General features: G+C 42.0%; 1 protein-coding gene and 1 pseudogene across 6 annotated transcripts in view; one reads left to right on the top strand and one right to left on the bottom strand.

Moving 5' to 3' along the window:
* Positions 1–14,541, top strand: part of STRN3 (striatin 3) — a 180,959-nt gene that overhangs the window by 96,609 nt on the left and 69,809 nt on the right. For all 6 annotated transcript variants that reach the window (XM_085888843.1, XM_085888844.1, XM_085888845.1 and 3 more), the window contains 3 exons: positions 469–644; positions 891–938; positions 12,960–13,081. In XM_085888843.1, the coding sequence (XP_085744969.1) occupies positions 469–644; positions 891–938; positions 12,960–13,081 (346 nt within the window). The remainder of the gene's footprint in view (positions 1–468; positions 645–890; positions 939–12,959; positions 13,082–14,541) is intronic.
* Positions 8,240–10,493, bottom strand: LOC147023429 (uncharacterized; annotated as a pseudogene).

The raw sequence follows: 14,541 nt of genomic DNA on the forward strand, positions 1-14,541 counted from the left end.
GTCGTGACATCATCTGGCATATGGAACGCTTTGTGGAACGTCTATTTTTGACTGGGCCAAACGGTTTTAATGGGGGAGTTGGAAGTACTGTACATTTCGATGCCGTAAGCAGTTGTAAGACTGTTTGAGCAGAAAAAGGCATGTGAAGTTTGAGTACGCATAAAGTGGTGAGGGAGGAGATAAGATATGGGACACACACACACACACACACACACACACACACACACACACACACACCATAATAGATTTATGCTATTTTCAAATGTATCCCTTGCTTTTGGTACACCCTATATAAAACAAAGGTGCTCTGAGTGAATAATTGATACTTGTGCAATGTGCATGCTTGTTGATATTTGTTCAGTTGCGAGTGGGATTTTTGTTTAAAATATTGTACCTTTGGCATAATCCAGCAAGTAATTTTAACCAGCACAATTTGCTACAATAACCCTCACTCTTCTCGCCTCACAGATTGCAACAAACAAAGATGCTTTCCGCAAGACGTGGAACCCCAAATTTACGCTGCGCAGCCATTTCGACAGTGTACATGCTCTCGCATTTCATCCCATCGAGCAGGTGCTCATTACAGCATCAGAGGACCATACTCTGAAGTTGTGGAATCTCCAAAAGACCACCTCTGCCAAAAAGTATGCTCGAAACAAAGCTCTTCCATTTTGTCACAAATGTTATGTGAATTCATAGCCAAAGCCTCTTCAGTTTGCTTCCCTATTTGGCCTACAAGCTAGAAATGAAATTAAATATTGTATATCCTGCTCCTTTGTAATAACTGCTTGTCTTACCATGGGTATTGATTTTTGTTTTTACTGTTTTTAATGAAAACGACATAGGACATTGATCCCTTATCCATTCATTTCCTTAATGTCTTGCCACAGGACTGCATCACTTGATGTGGAACCCATCTACACCTTCAGAGCTCACACGTATGTCTGACTCCAACCCCTACACACTACACACTACACACTACATTCTATACCCTACACCTTCCACCCCCAACCTCCCCCACCTTAAATAACATCCACAACACTCACCTATTGCACCTCGTGGCTCCAGTCACATTGCCATAAATTTCCTCCAAACACTTCAAGCAAACAATTTTGAGGTTGGTAGAGGCTGGTGCAAGAAGTCAGCACAATAAATGACGGTATGCTGGAATACATGTGCAAAGATGAAGGCATGTTCTGCACTCAGACTTAAAGGATTGGATCCACATCATCTTCAAGCCCCCCACTTCCTCACCCCCTCCCAAAATTCATCTCAGGGCAATGCATGTAGCCCCACCTCATAAGTGGCACTGCTCTCACTTCCATAAATTGTGAATCAGCAACAGAATACCAAACCACCACTTCAACATAGCTGGCTTTTGCACAGGTTGTAAAGTTTCCATGTCAGTCTTAAGGCACTGCCACAGATGGATCCCTCACCACATAGTTCTAGAAATGATGACATACCTGGCAGCCATTTGGCAAGGGAAAAATATACTCTTGGCATTCCATTGATTGTTTTCAACTAATCTAATCCCTTAAAATACCACATGCAAACAGTTACTGATGCAAGTGGAAAAACTGTAGTCACTTGCCCTTGCCAAGAAGAGGGACTAAGAATATTTGCTATTACCAGATTCAAATTAATGGGAAAAATATATCCACTGGCTTCTTTTTTTATTTTTAAATATGATTTGGTCATCTGTCCTTTTGGCATTTGCCCATCCCCTTGTCTTTTGCAAGAACAAAATAAAACAAATATTTATTTTTATTAGGCCACTAGCATGGATCGGCTCGCTACACTCGCCTCTCCACACGTTAGAAATTTACGTTACAGGTTTGCTCTGTAACCTCTGCTCTGAAAAGTGATGCCTTTCCAAACCTCGCGATACACTCGGGGAGTGGGGGGTGAGAGTGAGGAGGAGAGGGGGGAGGGGTGTGGGAAAAGGTAAGTGTGACGGAAGAGGGAGGGAATGCAGTGTGATGGAAAGGTAAGGCAGCGAGAGGGGAATGGAAGACAGTGTGAGGGGAGAGGAATGAAAGGCTGCACGAGGGGAAGGGAATGCAGCGTGATAGGAGAAGGGAGGGGTGATAAAACATGCCCAAACAGCAACATTTTCTTTTTAACTGCCGAATTCCATATAAAAGCCAGATGGGAACATTTAAAACCCACACTATCTACCTTACAAAGGCCTGCCTGCATGCATGCTCACACATGCAGTGACCTTTGCACCCCTCTGGTCAGCTCACTCAGAATCTGATTCACACATGTTACACTGTGGGGAAGCAGTTTTAAATTCAAAACTAAACCATCAGTCCGAAGTAGACCTCTTAACAGAGCAGGAGGGTTGAGGAGCAAGGGGGGAGAGAGAGGGATGTGACTGGGAGGCGGAGGCATGTGTGTGGGAGGCGGAGGCATGTGGGTGGGAGGCGGAGGGATGTGGGTGGGAGGCGGAGGGGTGTGGGTGGGAGGCGGAGGGATGTGGGTGGGAGGCGGAGGGATGTGGGTGGGAGGCGGAGGGGTGTGGGCGCGAGGCGGAGGGATGTGGGTGGAAGGCGGAGGGATGTGGGGGGGAGGCGGAGGGGTGTGGGTGGGAGGCGGAGGGATGTGGGTGGGAGGCGGAGGGGTGTGGGTGGGAGGCGGAGGGAGGTGGGTGGAAGGCGGAGGGATGTGGGTGGGAGGCGGAGGGGTGTGGGTGGGAGGCGGAGGGGTGTGGGTGGGAGGCGGAGGGGTGTGGGTGGGAGGCGGAGGGGTGTGGGTGGGAGGCGGAGGGGTGTGGGTGGGAGGCGGAGGGGTGTGGGTGGGAGGCGGAGGGTGTGGGTGGGAGGCGGAGGGGTGTGGGTGGGAGGCGGAGGGATATGGTGAGAGAGAGAGGGAGGGGATATGGGGGTGGGAGGAAAAAGAAAGAGAGACAGAGACATATATATATATATATATATATATATATATATATATATATATATATATATATATATATATATATATATATATATATATATAGACATATATATATATATATATATATATATATATAGAGACATATATATATATATATATATATATAGAGACATATATATATATATATATATATATATATATATATATATATATATATATATATATATATATATATATATATATATATATATATATATATATATATATATATATATATATATAGAGACATATATATATATATATATATATATATATATATATATATATATATATATATATATATATATATATATATATATATATATATATATATATATATATATATATATATATATATATATATATATATATATATATATATATATATATATATATATATATATATATATATATATATATATATATATATATATATATATATATATATATATATATATATATATATATATATATATATATATATATATATATATATATATGTATAGATATATATATATATATATATATATATATATATATATATATATATATATATATATATATATATATATATATATAGAGATATATATATATATATATATAGAGATATATATATAGAGATATATATAGAGATATATATAGAGATATATATATATATATATATATATATATATATATATATATATATATATATATATATATATATATATATATATATATATATATATATATATATATATATATATATATATATATATATATATATATATATATAGATATATAGATAGATATATATATATATATATATATATATATATATATATATATATATATATATATATATATATATATATATATATATATATATATATATATATATATATATATATATAGAGATATAGAGATATAGATAGATATATATATATATATATATAGAGATATAGATAGATATATATATATATATATATATATATATATATATATATATATATATATATATATATATATATATATATATATATATATATATATATATATATATATATAGAGATATATATATATATAGAGATATATATATATATATATATATATATATATATATATATATAGAGATATATATATATATATAGAGATATATATATATATATATATATATATATATATATATATATATATATATGTGGGATATGGGTGGGAGAGGAGAGAGAGGGGGATATGGGTGGGAGAGGGGAGAGAGGGGGATATGGGTGGGAGAGGAGAGAGAGAGGGGGATATGGGTGGGAGAGGAGAGAGAGAGAGAGACAGACAGACAGAGACTTTTATTATCACAAAATATAAAAGGAAATTTACATATTCATATCCACCATGGTACAAGCAGGTTTCAAAGAAAACAAACAAATTCAATTTACCAGGCACATAAATCATACAATAATTCACACACTACAAATGTATTACCAGTTGATTTTCATGTACCAAACAGATATCTGCATGACACCCGGTATTGGTGAACTCATCAAGTTTTTCCATGTTTTGGTAGAAACAAAACTCCAGTTTAAGTCTCGCTATCACAAGGGCATTAAAATATAACATGACATCACATTGCCCGACAGGTTTTCCGTTCAATTTCTCTTTTCTTGAGAGATATATTGCCAGCTTGGTCGTCACTACGAGAAACCTCAAAAGTGTATTGACTTCATTGGGTTTGCCATTAAACCCAAAAATAAAGGAACGCAAAGAGAACACAACATTCATTTTTTTTTGCCACTCAATTTAACCAATGAAATAAGGGAACTCATCTCACACAATCGATAAAGCCATGGAACACGTCTTCTGTATATTCGCAAAACGGGCAACATGTGGATGTCGGAGAAAAATGACTAATTCGTTTCTTGGAAGGAACTATCCAATGAATCAGCCTCCATTAGAGATCACCAGACCTTTTACTTCTGAGCTTGCTATACATGGAGTCCCATACAGGTTCAATGGGGGGCAGGCATCAGTCTCTTACACCGGGTTATGTCGTTTAATGGTCTATCTCCCAGCAGTATCTTAACACAAGACTTGTACAAATCTTTACTACTAGTCTTTTGAAAGAGGTTTAACCCCATGCTAATGGAGGGTAAGTTGTCCGATTTTATCTGTCTCAACAGCCTGGGAAAAATCCATTCATTGTGTAATCGTTCAGGCTCATGGGTCCAGCTCACTCCAAGTTTGAACCCTAACCGGACAACCTCTCTCAATACTTTTCCAGTCAGTCTTTCAGACTTAATTCCGGTTAGATCATAGATTTCTCGAACCGATTTCCACCCAAAACCTGATTTATGCCGGAGGTGCCACACTTTTGTGTTGCCGGCTATTGCAAAATGCTGGCAGAAAACCCTACTTCTGGATATACCCGGGAAAATATGATTATAAAACAAAGGTTCCTGAGCAAACATTTGAATGACATAGGTGTCCTCCTGTCGGCACACTGAGATGCTTTGCCAGGCATTCAACATACTCTGATAGAAAACCGGGAGCGGAGAAAGGTCAACGTGTTGAAGCAGGATCAGGAAGCATTCACGGCCGTATCCAAGCCCACCTGCTTGCCACAAAATATGAGCAGCCAAGAGATGACTTGGTGGTTGTTCATCCGACATCAGTCTTTGTACTGAGCACAACCGAAAGGCCATTATACGGCTCTTGATGTCGACCAAACCCTGGCCACCCTCGGCCAATGGTTGGCATACAACATTCGGTCGTAACCAGTGATGGCCTCCCCAGAAGAAGTCCGAGAGTTGCCTTTGCACTTCCTTCAACAAGTCTTCCGGTGGTTGCAGGCAGACGAGCCTGTGCCATAATGAGGAGGCAACTAAATTATTAATTACCAGAACTCGGCCTTTGTACGAAAGATGGGGCAGAGCTCTTCTCCACCTGCTCAATCTTCTCTTGACACGTTCAACAACACCATCCCAGTTTTTTTTTTCCATACTGTGTAGATCCAAGAAACACCCCAAGAGACTGAACGCCGTCATCCAGCCACTTTAGTTTTGCAGGAAGGTGTACTGGCCGGGCTGGTGCCATTCCAGATAGATTGTTCTTCAAGAAGGCAACCCATAATGCTTTGCTTTTCTCTCAGTTACACTTCAAAGAGGAAGCTAAACAAAAGGAATCCAAGCACTTGATAAGAGCAGCAGTATCCTTATCATCCTTAACAAGAACTGAGACATCATCAGCATACGCTGATAAGACAATTGAAGGGTCCTCAGGGGATATTACTACTCCCGAAAGATCCTTCCTCAGTAACACTAGAAGTGATTCCATCACAAGGGTAAGAAGTAAGCCAGAGACTGGGCAACCTTGCCTCACCCCCTTTGGATCTGTATGGGAGGACAAAGCTCATTGTTCATCTTAACTCGGCTGAAAATGTTATTATGTAGTAAAGCAATATATTTCCTGAAATTAACCCCAAATCCACACGCTTCCAACACTTGATGCAAAAAAACATGATCGATGCTGTCAAAAGCCTTTTCTAAATCAATGAAAATTATACCAAAATCATTCTGTACACAATTACCATCGATCAAAAATCTAATAAAAAAATATATTATCGTATATTGATCTGCCCGGGATGCAATAACTTTGATCAGGGTGAACCAGATTGCTGATTACTTTTTTCAATCGATTTGACAAAACTTTTGAAAATATTTTGTAGTAGGTACATAGCAGAGAAACAGGCCTCCAATTCTTCATCTGTCTTAAGTCGCCAGACGTTGGAAGGAGAGACATCACCGCTCTTCTCAAGCTTAGAGGTTGCTCTCCATGTGACAGATGATTCCAGGACATACATCAGTTCTGGGCCTAACAGGTCCCAAAATTTGACGTAGAATTCAGCTGGCAGGCCATAAATTCCAGGGGTCCTTCCGGAGTCCATTTCATTTAGAGCTTGGGTTAATTCCTCGAGCGTAATCGGTGCATCCAACTCCAGACACTGAGGCTCAGTTATGGAGGGAAGGCGAGAGGTTAACTGTCTCATCATCTTATCACAAACAATTCGTTTTGTAAACAATTTGGAGAAAAAATCTTTAACACACAACCTTACATCCTTGGGATTTGCTATTACAGTTTCGTTGGAGTCAAAAACAGAAAAAATATTCTTGGGCGATTTACTAACAGAGTCCCAACGAAAGAAAGCCTTACTGGGGGTATCAAAATCCTTTAAGTTCCTGACCCTTAGTCTGAGTAGCAACCTTGCTGCTTTCTCTTGGATTAACTCCCGTAGTTGAATCTTCTTTTCTAATAATAACTGATAGTTTCTTGCATTATTCTCTTTAACCAGTTTCTCTTCTAGTTGTAAAATGTCAGCTTCTAAGCAAGTCATTGTTACATTCTTAACGTTTGTGACATTTGCTCTAAACTGCTGACAAAATACCCGAATATGGGTTTTTGTATTGTCCCACCATAAATTCACTGTAGAATATGAGGATTTCCTTTGGATTTGGTTAGCCCAGAACACTTTGAAGGCTTCTTCGAATAGCCCATCTTCTAGATTCTAGAAGACTCGTATTAAAATTTCCAATATGCACTTTTATGTATTGACTGAGGAAAAAGAAACCCCATGGTTACTAAATGATGGTCTGAGAATATTGATGGAAAAAAATCTGGAGAGACCACGATATTTCTAAAACGAGAATTTACATACCATCGGTCAAGTCTCGCAAAGGAAACTCTTCCTCCAGTAATATGGCTCCATGTAAACTGAAGTTCATTAGGGTAAAAATCCCTCCATATATCTAGTAACCCAACGTGAAAGAAGTAAAGCAATAAATCCATACAAGATTCTGGATGGTGTTCTGCTGTGTTCCTGTCTATTTTGGGATCAAATGTGCAGTTAAAATCACCCCCAATGCAGACACAGTGATTTGGATCAACTATCTGTAAGTGGTATATCACAGAAACAAAGAAAGCTTTACGTTCTGCACTCTCACAAGGTGCATGCACATTAAATAATGTAAAATGAAAATTGTTAATCACTAGTTCAAGAGAAATGAATCGGCCTTTTACAATCTCCAGGAAAACACATGACTCGGGTGTTAGCCCCGGTCTAAGTATGAAAGCAAGACCTGCCGAAAGAGAAGACAGGTTACTAAAATAACACTGCTCCCCAAAAAGGTGACACCAATCGTACTCTACATTGAGTGATACATGTCTCTTGCAATAAAAGTATGTCTTTTTTTGCGCTTAAATAAACTTTGCACTTGAGCTTGGCGATTGTGACTTGCACCGCCACCATTTATGTTTAAAGTGCCAAAAGTGATTTTCTTCATTCTTTATCAAAAGGCTTTATCGACTATTGCGAAATTTCAAGACCTGCTTTCGTGATGAATTTCCGAAGATGGTGAAACTGTGACTTTGTTAATGGGAAATCAATGGGCTTTGTTATTATTTTTTTTCGCAGTTTGGAGAAATGAAACTAAATCAGGAAATGTATCCCTGATAACCACTTTTTGCTGTCTATAGGTTTCATTTAGAAAAGAAAGTACAAGTTGAGGAGCTATCGTTGACTGACTCATCAGAGACTGAGACAACTCAGGCACCTCAACATCTTCATCTGACTGACGTTTCTGACCACTGACAAGGTACCTCCAGGATCGAGAATATCAGCTTCTTGTCACTATTGGAATCATGAGTGTCTCCAGAGATGTGCTGGAGAGCTCTATGGTACAAACTACATTACCCTGATGTTTATCTGGCACCAACTGAGCCGAAACCCCAGTTTCTCCCTCATGTGTTGTGTTTTCTATGGAGTCAGTCGGAGACTCGGCAATACATTTTTCCATCTGTATGGGTAGAGGGCCACTGTCAAGGTCTGAGTCAATCACCGTCTGCTCATTAGTAGCCAGTGATGGTAATGGTTCAATTGAGGGTTTACTAACGTCCTCAGCATTACCTCCTATTTCCGTTGAACAACGATTTCTATCTACAGAGGTGAACCGCATCATTAGATCATCTCCATCATCTCAGTAGAGATGACCTAATAACCCCAGTCTCGAAGTCTGTCCGTCCGTCCTTCCGTACGTCCGTCCGTCCACAATCAAACCGAGTGGAGACAACCAATAGTGGAATGGATAGAGGTCGATGAGACATGCACAACGATATAACTTTCAAGGTCGTCCAAGGTCGAGGTCAAAGTCACGAGGCTGTCAAAGTTGCGAAAATCATCGATTTCAAATCGTATCTCCTCCCTCATTTATCAAGAGAGATCAAATGTTATTAGTGATTCAGATACTATGGACTATTATCGAGAACAACACGAGCCATTTTTTTGAAATTTGCTCTCGTTCCGATTTTATAGCCCTTCAAAATTTGTTCTGATTCCCCGTATGGGCCGTTCATAAAGTACTTGCATACAAAAATAAAAATATTAAAAAATTAAGAACCGGAACTCTCTGAGACAAATATTACATTTGAAGCTTTTGTCAGATTTGACTAAAACAATGGAACACAAGTTTATATGCACACTTACTTTCATTCATGACATTAACATTGTTTTGAATGTCAATTTGTACTTTTATTTTCATAAATGGCATGCTGTGATATTAAAAGAAAAAGGTAAATTACACCGCTAGGGACTGCATTGTCATGGCTTACAAACATCAGTTCATAAGGAACTGCTGGCTTTGCAAGCAATTAGCGATGTATGATGGGGTGGGTGGGTGGTCACTAGCCTGCATACAGAGGGGGGTGGGTGGTTTTGAAACCCGGAAGTAGAGCGTACGTACTTTATGAACTGCCCCTATTCCAGTCTGGCACAGAGTTACTTTCGACCTCTGGCAGAGATGACCGGCACTCCCTCTCGGGGGTATTTTTTGAGATTCATTTTCCTCAATTTTTGAATCTAATTTTCTATCCTCCTCTTCAAAAAGGGTCAAAACATGAAAACCAAATTGGGGTGCGTTTTCAGCGACACTGTCCATCTCCAATACTACTTTCCTTGCAGTACTGAGAGAAAAACTAGCATCTGTTGCTCTTCGTTTTTTCGGGGAAATTACAGGATCCTCTTCCATTTCTTCACGACATGAAAGAGCATCAGGACAGGTTGTACAATTTAAGGTCACTTCATGTTCAGTAATCGGGAGTGATGTACCATTATTTTCGACGCTGGGATTGGAAACAAGGGTATTGTTAACATCCGTCTCACTACAGGAGGGAACAGCAGGAGCAACAGGAACAGCAGGAATCGGTAAACTATTGAGATTAACATCAGCCCGTTTTATAGGATCTGCAGTGTTGATATCCTTTTTGTAATCCATGTCTCCGTGGCCATTTTACCACACTTTGAACAGGAAACCCTGGGGCAAAAATGTTTGACATGACCGAGGGCTCCACAGAGAAAACACGTTGACGAAGCTGATGAAGCATACATTTGACATTCACGATCATTGAACTTTACTTTGAACGAAATATTCAGTCCCGTATCATCACCGCGATCAGGAAGAACCATGAAAATCTGGCGACGAAAACTTATTACGTGTTTTATCCGCTCGACTCTGCTTCTCAGTGGAATCATTGACATTATTGACACAACTGTACCATATCGCTACAAAACTGATGTTAGTCTATCGTTTGGTATGAAAGGTGGAACATTTGATATTACAATTTTCATTCACACCCGATTACATCCCCAACTGCTAATACAACATCCTTCGTGAGGACACCCTCTGGTGGAACACAAACAACCGCATGTTTCCGAGTTAAATTTTCAAACGCCTCATGCTGAGGGCGTAAAATCGCCATGATGGCAGTTTATCACTTCTTTGCCCTAACCAGACAAGAAGGTCAAACTAAATGAATCGAGAAAAAGGAAATAAATTAAAAATCAAATGCATTATAAGCAACAAGGTACTTATAAAGGCCTCAAAAAAGAATCTGCTGGGCCGCTCCCAAATAGGCCTGCTCTCACTCTTTCTCTCTCTCAACGATAAGAGGAGAAAAAACACGAACAAAACTCCACGGAACACAACAGGAAGGGAAGAGGGAAGGGGAGGGAAAAGACGAAAACGACACTGAAAACTCACCACAACACAGAGCAGCAGCCCATGGCGGCCATGACACCACACCCAGAAAGCAAACGACCAGCAGAGAGAGAGAGAGAGAGAGAGAGAGAGAGAGAGAGAGAGAGAGAGAGAGAGAGACAGACAGAGACAGAGACAGAGACAGAGACAGAGAGAGAGAGAGAGAGAGAGAGAGAGAGAGAGAGAGAGAGAGAGAGAGAGAGAGAGAGAGAGAGAGAGAGAGAGAGAGAGAGAGAGACAGAGACAGAGACAGAGACAGAGACAGAGACAGAGACAGAGACAGAGACAGAGACAGAGACAGAGACAGAGACAGAGACAGACAGAGGAGCGGTGGGGATTCCTGCAGATGTCGTCTGGTTTAACATCTCTGCGAGAGAAGGCACACACATTGATGAATCACCTTGCTTGTGAAACGCCAGGATGACAGTTTTTAGCTGGGTCAAGATTCATACCCAGGCGAGACAGCTTGGAGCAAACATGCATACCCCTCAGCTATCCTGTCGTAATGTGCCGATTCATTGCTTTGTAACAACTGGAAACATTTTTTACTCGTTGTAATCATCTGATTTATTTTGCTTTCCTAACTCCGGAAATGTCCCCACATCAAACCATGCCACAGTATCACCATTGAAGCTTGAGCGCTCGCCAAGTGGTTTAACGACTCGAGCAGGCACTCCAACGAAACAGTTGAAGAAACATTTAAAAACAAAGCTTTTAATTTCTTTTTTTTATGTGTATGTTATAATCTACCAGTGTATATACTGAAGTGGTTGTATCGTGAAAGAAGATCATACAAAAGTGGGAAGTGTGGTGTAAAGTAAAATTGGACATTTTCAGCAACCGAGCACTGCCCGAGGCACTGCACGGCCAAACGCAGGCTCGTGTGCCCTGAACTTTGTTCAAATCGATCGATATATTCAGTGACAGTGCAAATATTACAGTAGACTCACCAAGTGGCTTAAGCAATCAAGCAAGCACTCCAGCAAAACGATTGATAAGGAACCGCTGGCTTGTCAAGTGATGAGCAATCGCTGATCGGTCATGTAAACACCATGCCCCTGAAGACACTTTAAATGTCAGGCAATGCCCAAATTGGCCAAATGAACACTTTTTTTTTCTTTTTCTTTTTCGCAGTGACTGCTGCTGAAGTCAATGAAGAAGTTTAACTTTTGAAATTCAGCTGAGATTGAGATTATCGAGGTTATGGCTTCTGCAGAAATTAAATAAAGCCACGATCGTTGGCGTCTCCATGCATTTATAAACATTGCAATGTATCCAGAGATTCATAGGTATGATCAGTCATTCAATTATATGAGTGAGGAAAGTTTGAAAAAACTTTATCATTAAGAAATTATTGTGGCTTGTTCCAAGTCAAAGCATTATTGAGCAGGCCAAAAAATGGTGAATTAAGACCTCAGCAAGGCACAGCAGGCTGACCAAGAATGAGCCTTGATAAAGGATAATTAAATATGGTCATTAATTATCTTCAAAGAAGGTGTTTAAATTAACAAGGCTGGCCAAGAATGAGCTTTGATAAAGGGCATTGTCATGGCTTACAAACATCATTAGGTCATTAATTATCTTCAAAGGGGGTGTTTAAATTAACACAAACACCCAATTTTCACTCACGCATTCTTGTGGAGTTCCCTTTGTGTGCGTACAAAGTTTCAGGCTTCTTGGTTTCATGGTTTTGGAGTTGTGGAGGAGACGCACACACCCATACACACTGACATTTATTGGTGTAGACGATGACAACAACATTCTACTTTGTGAATGAAAACAGATCTCAGTTTCGCCATTTATCTTGTAATCTCCTTTTCATTTGATAAATGTTTTGTTCAGATCAATTGATGTTTGTGGAAATGGCAAACATTTGTCATTCTTGTGCTCGGTCGATCCACTGACCTTTGAAACTTTGCTGAGACGTGGCAGAGTAATGTATGTTTGTGTGCGTCACATATGTGGCAGTGGTCCTGTTCTGAGCCTGACTATCAGCACCACCGGAGAGCAGTGCTTTAGTGGAGGCACCGACGCGAGCATCCGCTGCTGGAACATACCAAATCCTAACATCGACCCATACGACACCTTCGGTGAGTCGCATAAGAGGCACAGTGGGGAATGTGTTTAATGTGTGCATTTTTGACTTCAACCAATTCAAACAACCACAAAGTTGAATTTTACTTTTTTTTTCAATTCAATAAAATTTCAATATGGGCCTATGTAGAGCTCTCACTAATTCTAACACTATTTCAAATGGACTCTCAGTGAGAAGACACAAGTTTCATTTATTGTTTAACAGCAAATGCAACCTGTCGTCTTGATGATGGGGAATATTGAGGGGAGGGGAGTGGAGAGAAGGGGGGGGGGGAGGCAGGGAAGACGGAGTTAGGGGTGAAGGTGGATGGGTGGGGCGAGCAACGCCTCACCAAATATCGCTACACACTCTGGGAGGGGGATGGGAGCGAGGAGGGAGAGGAAGTAAGGGTGAGGGGAGAGTTTCTCGACTTGCATTTGGTTGAAGGACTTGGGGAGGTGAGGTGGTGGGGGTGGATGGGCGGGGGGGGGGGGGGGGTAGGAGAAGACAAAACAGATTGGGATACGTCACAACAGCTTGTTAATGCTGTTGCGGAAACCATACAACGGCATCTTAATGCTACAACATACACCACGCGGAAACCGCCGGGAGATGTCTATCGTGGGTGGAGAGGGGAGGCAGTTTGGGAGGAGGTTAGGGTGAGGGGAGGGGAAGGGAAGGTGGCACAAGGGGAGGGGAAGGGAAGGCGGCACGAGGGGAGGGAAAAGGAAGGCGGCACGAGGGTAGAGGAAGGAAAGGCGGCACGAGGGGAGGGGAGGGGAAGGCGGTACGAGGGGAGGGGTAGGGAACGCGGAATGAGGGGAGGGGTAGGGAAGGCGGCACGAGGGGAGGGGTAGGGAAGGCAGAACGAGGGGAGGGAAGGGAAGGTGGCACGAGAGGAGGAGAAGGGAAGGCGAGGGGACGGGAGGGAAGGCGGAACGAGGGGAGGGGAAGGGAAGGCGGCGCGAGGGGAAGGGAAGGTGGCGCGATGGGAAGGGAAGGCGGCGCGAGGGCTGCGGAAGGGAAGGCGGCGCGAGGGGAGCGGAAGGGAAGGCGGCACGATAGGAAGGGAAGGCGAGGGGACGGGAGAGAAGGCGGCGCGAGGGGAAGGGAAGGTGGCGCGAGGGGAAGGGAAGGTGGCGCGAGGTGAGGGGAAGGCAAGGCGGCGCGAGGTGAGGGGAAGGCAAGGCGGCGCGAGGTGAGGGGAAGGCAAGGCGGCGCGAGGTGAGGGGAAGGCAAGGCGGCGCGAGGGGAAGGCAAGGCGGCGCGAGGTGAGGGGAAGGCAAGGCGGCGCGAGGTGAGGGGAAGGCAAGGCGGCGCGAGGGGAAGGCAAGGCGGCGCGAGGTGAGGGGAAGGCAAGGCGGCGCGAGGGGAGCGGAAGGGAAGGCGACACGAGGGGAAGGGAAGGCGGCACGAGGGGAGGGGAAGGGGAGGCGGCACGAGGGGAGGGGAAGGGAAGGCGGCAAGAGGGGATGG

Source organism: Eptatretus burgeri, chromosome 7 (genome assembly GCF_056783735.1).
Source record: "Eptatretus burgeri isolate ZD-2024b chromosome 7, Ebu_testis_v1, whole genome shotgun sequence".
Taxonomy (NCBI): domain Eukaryota; kingdom Metazoa; phylum Chordata; class Myxini; order Myxiniformes; family Myxinidae; genus Eptatretus; species Eptatretus burgeri.